The sequence below is a fragment of the Pyxicephalus adspersus genome, chromosome Z (genome assembly GCF_032062135.1).
Source record: "Pyxicephalus adspersus chromosome Z, UCB_Pads_2.0, whole genome shotgun sequence".
Lineage (NCBI taxonomy): Eukaryota > Metazoa > Chordata > Amphibia > Anura > Pyxicephalidae > Pyxicephalus > Pyxicephalus adspersus.
The window spans coordinates 83,738,344-83,748,223 of NC_092871.1; the positions used below are offsets into that span (position 1 = coordinate 83,738,344).

Here is a 9,880-nt window from a genome sequence, read left to right on the forward strand (position 1 = left end):
TTCTCCATCTATACCCTTTATACGCTCCAGTACTCACGGTGGGCCGATATTGCCCTTGAACCCACAGTTTTCAGGGTTAAGTGCTGCTGGGAGGTTCAACATGCAGGGGGGTCAAAAGGCCATTAAAAAACCCAATCCAGGAGTTTAACTTTAAAGTTCATTGAAAGTAACCTGTACTAGCTATACATATTGCTCTATGCTATATCTTCTCTTCTTCTTTTTGAAAAGAAGCAAAGGTTAACATTTTCAACAATAAAGCTTTATTGACAAAGAGGCCGCGCAGTACAATACAGGTTACTCCTTGTCAAAGGTGCTGACTTTTCTGCTTCAGGTTTCCATCAGAGCGGCAATGCTTCCAAATGCTCTGCAATTAGAAAGCCTTGACAAGCAGCTCTGCGTTATGTTTAGTAAGCAATTTCCAGGCTTTCCAAGACCCGTTATCGGTCAGTTCCTGTGAAATCAGTTGTAAAGTGTGTTTTCAAGATTTTATGCATCAGCGTAGATGGCGAGAGATGAAATCACTGAAAATGCAACACGCACATCTGTTCCTTCAATCCTGCTTGAACATGAAAAAATCTTTTTCTTTTTTGTTTCTAATCAAGCTTTTAACCCTTTTCGAGGCATTTTTTTTTTTGTTATTTGTTTTTGCTCAAATGAAAATCCTTAAAAAGTTTTATCTGTTTTTAACTCAGAGACGTTAAAACAATAAATAAAGTTTCATTTTGCACAAAAAATCTGATACTCACTGCTACATTCATTGGTGCAGAACCAATTACTGCCATTGAAACACATTGACCTGGGAGATTCTCCACAGGGGAATGTTTCCGTGAATGTCAGATTCCCTGCTTTATAAATAGTCTTAATTATTTTAATATTAAAAAGTGATTTATTTACACCCAAGATTCACCAAACTTACAGAAAATGTACTAATTGGGCTCTAGTTATAAAGCAGAGATTCCCTTAAATGTTTCTCCAGAATCTATCAGATCCTTGTTTTTCAAAGGCAGATTCCCTGTTTTGTAAAAAGAGCCTATTAGTGCTAGTTTACTAAATGAATATAAGTTTTTCACTCACCAAGGTGAATAATCACCATACAGGGGTTTATTCACTTTGCTTACTGAATGTAATATAAATTCACTTTGCAAAGAATATTCAATCAGGTTCAAAAAATATAAACCATCAGATTTTTGCTTGCATAGAATTGGATGGTATGAAAATCAGCAGATAATCGTCCAATAAGTGAAAAGTCTTTTGCAAGCGGGTAATTAACTTTGCTAAGTGAACAGCCTGTATTACTTTATTAACTAACACCATTTTCACATAGGATTCAAACAGTAAAATGTATGAGTGAAAAATCACATTTTTTCTAACTGAATGAAAAAAAACATCTAACTATACACATATCAAACCACGTTAATAAAAAAGGATTTTTGTGACCACCCCCTGTATTAAATGATTTATCCCCACCCCATATCTGTCATTGTTGAACTATTTTGCATGCAAGTAAATACATATATCTCTATCTATCTGTCTTGGTGTCACCTTTGATTCTGTCCTCTAATATACCCCCCATATTCAGAACATTTCCAGGTCCTGTCACTTTCACCTACGCAACATCTCCAAAATCCCCCCCTACCTGTCCCCTGAGACCACCAAACTCCTTGTACATGCTCTTATCATCTCCCGTCTGGACTACTGTAACCTCCTCCTCTTCCCACCTACCTACCCCATACACAGCCTTTCCACCTACCTCCCCCATACACAGCCTTTCCACCTACCTACCCCATACACAGCCTTTCCACCACTCCTCTGCTGCATCTCTTTGTAGTTCTCTTCATTGGCTTCCATGTCACCTTAGAATCAAATTCATCTCCTGTGCTTTGCCTTCAAATCCCTCCACAGTTATTGTCCCACTCACCTTTCTGACCTGATAGAAAAATTCTCCCCCATCCGCTCTCTCCACTCCTCCAATGACCTACTAATGACTTCCTCACTCATAACCTCATCACACGCACGGATAGAGGACCTTTCTAGAGCTGCCCCGACTCTCTGGAATGGTCTTCCTTGTCCTATTTGGTTTGCTCCTACTTTCTGCTCATTTAAAAGAGCTCTGAAAATCCAACGCTTCAACCTCACCTACCCATCTATCTATGTCTCCTAAACCCTCACTACTCACCCACCATTTCATATCCCCCTATTGTATGATACTTCCCCTCACCTCCTAGATTGTAAGCTCTTTGGGGCAGGATCCTCTCCTCCTCCTGTGTCCCTGTCTGTATCTGTCTGTCATTTGCAACCCCTATTTAATGTACAGCGCTGCGTAATATGTTGGTGCTATAAAAATACTGTTTAATAAATAGTAATAATAATAATAAAGATCCTAAAGGGCTCTGCTCTAATTTCTCTATCTACAAGCAATGAAGGTAGCTTTACAGGATGACTTGGATGAGAACCATAGACAGTGTGTTGTTTTATTTTATTTTAATTTTTTTTTCTGAATTTTATTTTTTTATGATTTTGAAGACGTACCTGATGCTGACAGCATCGCTCGTGCATCCTAATAGATATCTCTCTTCTGATTGGTAACTGCTAAGAAGCACGACTTTGCTGGGAGGACAGGACCAGCATCCATAGGTTACATGGGAAGGCAGCATGCTGATTGGTTGATGCTGACAAACATATTATGGATAAAAGTGGGCGGGGGATGAGCTGTACCTGCATTAAAGGGGCAATCACTCTGTAGGAATAATGAGATTGTAGTTGGCTGCTGGCTGGACACTTAATAGTTAATTGGGCTTGGCAGACATAGGAGAAAAAAGGCATCCCTAGAATCCCTTTAGATGTGGAAGCTCCTTGTGCTGACTGGTGACATTGTATCAAAAATACTCATTTGTTACTGAAAGTACTTAAACTCAGAAATTTCACTTTACATAAAAGAGTAGACAACCCTTTATGTAAAATAAAAATTCTGTTTTTTTTTGTGTTTTTTTTTTTAAAAAGGGTGCAGCACTGCCCCCTAATAATGAATGGGAGCGTAAAGCCTCCTGGGATACCTACGCTCCTTCTGCAGGTGCCCCAGCATCTCAGGCATGCACAGAAGGAGCCTTTTTGTGAAAAGAGAAAAAATTGGAAGCGCAGTGAGATCGGAAACTTTTTTTCCCCAACCTATGTCACCCGATCTGGTGCCTGGGTCAGGTGATGTAGGAAGAAGAACAGAGAGAATCGGTGAAAATGGCGCCATCTCTAGGACGGATGCCGGGACAACGCGGGGTGACACCTCCGGACAGATCGACTGGTAAGGTAAGGGTATTTTTTTTGTTTTAGGCACTTTTCAGTTTAGTTCCTCTTTAACTATTTGTTATTTACCTATTTCACCTCTGGTGCTTTATAACCCCCTATGGGGACAATTTTGTTTTGTTTCTTTTTTTATTGTATATTTTTTATAATAACTTTTTATTAATTTAATTGGCTGACCATTGATAATGTAGCTCCCACATGTGCAGGAATTGTCTCCTGCCTGTGGGCAATGTAGGGATATAATAAAGTGGAATTTTTGTGAAAATAAATCTTGACCAATGATGAGCCCTTAATTGTCCACAAACTGGGCCCAGTAAGTCTCATGCTGGCTCATCTTCCCTCTTCTATCTCACCCTCACCTTTGTTTTCTTGTGAGTTTTTCTCACGTCACCTGGACTCACACTGCGCATGCGTCAGATTGAGCACGTTTTACATTATAGGAAATGATGCATGCTCAATCTCAGGCATGTGCAGAAGGAGCACCGCTGGGATACGTGACTTATGCATCCCAGGAGCCTCCGGGTCTACCTTCTATCTTTACTGGACCCCCCCACAAAAAATACATTTTTTAACAACTTATAAAAAGTTGTTTATCCCATTTATAAAATTTAAAAAAAAATGTTTTTGATGAAGGTTTTTTTACTGTTACGGGGTAAAGTCTGAAAACGTGAAGCCTCTTGATATATATTACATGACAAATCTCGGGAGGCTGTGGGCTGCTCCTTATGCGTATGCTCAAAGTCGGGCATGCATCATTAGGGGGTTTCCTATAATGTAAGAAAAAAAAGAACTTTGTCTCATGCATGCACAGTACGAAATTGGGAAATGAGAGAAGAACCAAAAAGAAGGAAGAAGATGGCGGTGTCAAAAAAAAAAAAGAACTCTGTCCCACGCATATGCAGTGCGAAATTGGGAAATGAGAGAAGAACCAAAAAAGAAGATGGCGGTGTCAGCTGCTAGGAAGGAGAAGGAAGCCAGGATAGCACCAAACCTACTGGACTCTGCAGAGGAATGAAGAGCTTTTCAAAAATAAACGTGTTTTGTCTTTATTTTTATGAAAGGTCCAAGTTAGGGGAAGGGTTATTGAAACAATAGATCTGATCTGCTTTTTTTAATTTTTTTTTTGTGAATGTAATGACAAACATAGTTAGGATTGAGCAGGGAGGAGCTGGCACATCCGCAGGGATGCCAGGGATGCTTGTTCAGTCTATGAGTGGGCGGGGCTTACACATCCGCAGAGATGCTTATTTCAGTGGGAGTAGGCGGGGCTCACACGTCCGCAGGGATGCCGTCTCACCTATAGCAGCGGTAGGGGGCGGTGCTATGGGCGGGACTTGCACATCCGCAGAGATGCCAGGGATGCCGCTGGTTGCTGTGGGCGGAGCTTTGGCTGTCCGTGTACCGGCCGCTCCGTTCCCAGTCTGTCCGTCCGAGCGGCGCCATGGTCGGGGTCATCTGTCTGCTGTGCTCCGGCCTTTTTATGCTGTCCATGGCCAGTTCCCCATCCTCCCCGGCGGGCTGCCTGCTGAAGACTGTCACCGTGTCCACCCTGCCGGCTCTGAGGGAACGGGAGCTGAGCTGGAGCGGTGCCGTGTCCTCCCTCCATCCCGGGGATTCCCGCCTTCCTCTGCACGTCCACAGTGAGGCGCCAGGGAGCGTGTCCGTGAGGGACGACCTGCACAACACCGAGCCGCCCTACTTCACCCTGGGTGAGGGACCGGGGGACGGGGGGGCGGGGCTTTTATCTGGGTACCTGTAACCCATGGCAACCAGAAAAAATAATTGCTGCATTCTGATTGGCTGCTGAGGGGTAACTAAGTATCACTTAATAAAAAGGAGATCAAGGGGTCCCAATGACCACAGGAGCCCCCAATGCTTTATAAATCATTAGGGGATGCTAAAAAAGTTACTTTCCATTCGTATGACCGTTCATGGCGTCAACAGGCTTCTGGGGAACCTTGGCTTCCCCAGGGTTCTCTCTCACCCCGTGTTGCATTAAAAAGCCCATTTGCTTCTAAGGGACATCCTTATAAACATCCACACGGTATATGGGTTCGCCATTGACATGCATGGTGGGAGCCTGGGGACCCAATCATGTTTCTCCAGCATGGCGCATATATTGCGTTGCTGTTCATTGCCAACGGCACCCCAGTGATCCTTCAATGCACAGTGAGGCACGTTCAGTATTTTTCTGCCCATTGTATTGCGTTCGTATTTATTCGAATTAAATGTCTTAACCCATCGCACGAACAAAAAAAAAAAAACAGCGCATGTGAATGGGTCCCTAACCTCGCGCAAGACCATCTGCGGGACTCAAGGTCCCCGTCATTTCCGAGAAGAACTATGATGTTTCCGGGGGTAAGTGAAGTTTATAGTTTAACTTTTTTTCTTCCTAGGTATGTTTATATATTTTTTCAACTTGAGAGGGTTCAGATCTAATGAAGGCATCTTGCATTTTCCTGCAAGGTCTTTTCTTATGGGTATTGCAGACAAATGCACCTCCCCGCTGTAGAACAAAGATGGTATGGTCCACTCTCTGGTGGCTAATTTCCCTTTTAACACTTGTACCCCCCCCCCCTTGCATGCTGTGGTTGCTTCCTTCTGCTGTTGTGTTCTATAGGGATGTAGGGGTCTTAGGATGAAACCATGTCATCCGCAGGGTGGTTTAATCACCAGGCACCCCTGGAAATAGTGTAGGGAGAGTCTTTAACATCCACAAAAAAGGTAAATGTAATACTCCTTCCATGGCAGCAAAATACCCTTTCTTAAGTTGTTGTGAATCAAGTCGCTAAAATCAAACAGAACAAAGGTGGGGGTCATTAAAAATGCCCCTTCTTGACCTTCTGTATTCAAAAATTCTCTCCTCCTGATGCAGAAGCGTCTTGGTAACTCACCATCAGTATTCAATAGAAGTGTGAGTGTCCAAGAAAACCATAGCCTGCCATTGCTTCCCACCTTCTTCATATTTTACCACCAGCTTGAGAATCTATGGGGTTTCCATCAATACCGCCTCTTCAATGTAGCCCAGCTGTAACTTGTTTTTGATTCTCATCAATGTATAAGGTAACTTAAGGAGTGTGAATCAACTACATGGCGGGTCAGTCGGCTCACCAAATTGCAGATTGACTCGAAGCTTTTAGGTTTGACTGTACAAGGACCATAAGACAGTATACTGATTTTGGTTTGTACAGGTTATTCTTGCTTGGCACTTCATGCAAAACAGACTTTACATGAAAATGCATGGCACATTTATCTTGGTGGCCACTATGACACCCTTCTTTGGTCTCCAGTTTTTTATCTAGTTACCAATTTGTTACCAAGTTTGTCAGATCGGTTGTTGAGTAGAATTCCATATACCGTATATTGTAATTACTGTACGGTATGGGAAGAAGCTGTAGACAGGTGGTGGCCCAAAAACATCCGGGTGGTTACTAAAAAGTGCCAGGTAGTGCGCCCAGCTGAAATTTGCTAAGAAGAACACTGCTCTACTTTACAATTCTTGATTCCATGTATTTGCATGAAGCAGAGGATTACCAGCTGCAACTCGCTAGAAATATTTGTGACCGTTTGGTCATGGCAATTGGCGACAAGATGCAGAATGGTGGAGTGTGTGGGAAAAAAACACCACTGTGGTCCATTATGACCTACAGCCTTCCCCACTGTGAAAATGAGGAATGCTTTTTGGTGATCATGCTTTTATAAATATACCCTTAAAAAGATGCCGAAACTTAAAAAAAAAGCCATTAAAATAGGGGAAAATTGTAAAAATGGGATTGTGGATGCGTTTCCGTACTGACCTTGGATTCTCAGGTTCTCATGGAGACAACAAAGCCTTCAGCAAACCGGGCTAAGATGAATTTTTATTGCATTGTTTTTTGTTTTTTTTTTTATTGCATTTTTTTTTCTTCTTTCTATTTTTTTTTAGAACTTAAACATTTTTATTTGTAGGGGATTTGGGCTGCAAGGTTAGATAAGAAGACTCCAATTCTCATGCAAGGTCCACTTTAAAGGTATTCTCAATAAACCTCAGTACCTCTCCCGCCAAGCAGCATGTCCAAAATTAGGTGTCAAAATATGTGGCTTCCAAAACTAGTTCTTGTAGGGTGACAACCCTCCACCCTGTCCTCAATTTCTTCCCCACCTTGTTACATGGGCACCCAATAGAAGTTACCAACAATCATTTCAGCACAACATTTATGGACCACGGTAGTCTAGAAACCTTGATTCTGGGTCTCCGTTAGTACAGCATATGAATGCAGGGTGCGGGAGATGGGGCTAGGGGAGTTGTCACCCTACAACAAGAAATGCTTTAAGAAGGATCACAAGGTATTTTTTATGAATGACTTGGGAAATTTCATTACTGTGTTTTATAACATCGAAATTGAAAGAGATTTTAGTGATTGGGCTTCGGCTTTAGGTCTAGGATGTGTTTTGTATCAGGTCAGCAATGCATCCCAAATCAAGAGCGGCTCAGAATGTCCAATGTGCCTGATTCATACCAATGCACACATAGGTGTGTTCAGGGCAAAAATGGAACATTACACCTGCAAAATAGCAAAATAAACCTTCCATGCAAACTGAAGGTTCTATTCCCTGATGCCTTTACTCCCATCACCTTTAAAAAGAAGAAAAAAAATTTTTTTTTAATAAAAATAGGTAAAAACTATTTATCTACTTAGGGTTGATTACACAGCTTTAAAATCCTGCAAGAAAAGCTGAGACCCTCCAAATCACGCAGGAAAGACATAGTAATGTCAACAGTTACCGTCAAGACGGTAAGCGATATTTACTGAGCTCGTAGAAAAAAAAAAATAAAGGTGGCTTTTTTGTTAAGGTGGGCTGGCAGGGTAGCAAACCTTTTCATTTGCCTTAAAAAAAGAAAAAAAAGAATCAAATGCATTCTTGTTCGATAAACACATTGATTGACGCATGTCAACATTCGCCAAACGCAACGCCCCTGCTGTAAAGTATCTCTTTAAGTTCAGACTTGTGGATGGCAGCTGCAGGGTTAAACTTGCTGATAATTGTACCCCTTACGTCCTGGATGCGGTGTGGTTGCTGAAATGTTTTGGTAAAGAGTGTGCACAGGTTAAATGGGCGCTGTCCATCATTAAATTTTGCTGTCCATCATAACCCTTCAGCTGCTTTGTAATGAGGTTAGAAAGTATTCCCCCAATAAAGTCCCTGGGCTGACTACCCTCAGACATTACAAGTAGTGTCTCACAAATCCCAATGCAAAGTCGAAAATATTCTCCCTGTTCTCAGTCGCAGCTGTCCATGCGGTTTGGTTGCAGCTGGAAAGGGGGGAACTGCTGCTGTCTAGCGCACTTCTGAACTTAGCCTAATTTCTCACTTTGATTTGTGTGATATTTTTTTTTTTTTTTTTTTTTTTTTTGTAACTCCTAATATATACAGGAACGTTTAGCCGATCACGAGGTCACACATGTGATTAGTCTCAGTTAATAGCGATTGATCGGGGTCTGTTCCTAATAGATGCAAAGCTCCTTTTATCAGTTAGGGGAGCTGCCTTGCCATTCACAATGAGGAGCGGTGAATATGAGAGGATAATAGACGACGGTTGATGTCTGGTGACTGAATTGTGATATTGTGTCACTAAAAGTATGATTAATCCATCCGTGAATACAAAGAGTTACTTGGACCTATTTCCCCCTCTTGTGCGTAGTGAGCAGGCAAGGATATCTGGTAGGGTCATCCGCTGTATTTTTTGGTGGATCAGACATGTGAAGGACAAAAATGATTCACAAGGACGTGTCAGCTTCATCGCATGCAGAAAATTGTGTCTGCCGTGTGAATGGTTGAAGACTTTATTATCTGCAGACGATGACAAATCTGAAGATATTTAGCATTTGAAACGATGATTAACGAAGTGATTGATTGCTCTGTAATTGTACGGCGATTTGCTCCTTTAGTACGCGGCCCAAGCTCCAATTACTGAAGTGCCAGCCAAGACGGCGGGCGATAATATCATTTTATAAGTGAGATACATTTTTATAACAGACAGGCTGAGAAGTAAAAAGGGCGAGCGGAATAGGGCTGCCTCGATGTAGATGATTGGGATTGTTACTGGCAGAGGAGTTCATCAAAATAAAATGGTAGCCATGTGTGAATCGTGCACCAAACGTGATCAGTTGCTGTGCTAGTGTGAGCTGCATGTGTCAATTACCAAAAAGAACAGAAAAGTTTGTAAATCTGTCAGCTGGCCTTTCCTTTGTTGAATCTGTCCTCCCTTCGTTAAATCTTCCCTCTTGCCTCTCCTTTCCTCAAATCAACCCACAGGCCTTTCCTTCATTAAGTCTTCCCTCTGTCCTCTTCTTTCCCTAAATCTGCCCTCCCAGTGTCTCCTTCCCTAAATCTGCCTTCCCAGCCTCACCTTTTCTCAATCTGCCCTCCCGGTGTTGCCCTCCCTAAATCTTCCTTCCCGGCCTCGCCCTCCCTAAATCTTCCCTCCCGGCCTCGCCCTCCCTAAATCTTCCTTCCCGGCCTCGCCTTTCCTAAATCTTCCCTCCCGGCCTCGCCTTTCCTAAATCTTCCCTCCCGGCCTCGCCTTTCCTAAATCTTCCCT

At 42.5% G+C, this 9,880-nt stretch overlaps 1 protein-coding gene across 1 annotated transcript in view; it reads left to right on the forward strand.

Annotated features, from left to right (window-relative positions):
- The first annotated feature begins 4,678 nt into the window (after positions 1–4,678).
- The window catches only part of ASTN2 (astrotactin 2), a 188,877-nt gene continuing 183,675 nt past the window's right edge, over positions 4,679–9,880 (forward strand). Inside the window, exon 1 of the mRNA XM_072430157.1 lies at positions 4,679–5,006. Within this exon, the coding sequence (XP_072286258.1) occupies positions 4,739–5,006 (268 nt within the window). The 5' untranslated portion in view covers positions 4,679–4,738. The remainder of the gene's footprint in view (positions 5,007–9,880) is intronic.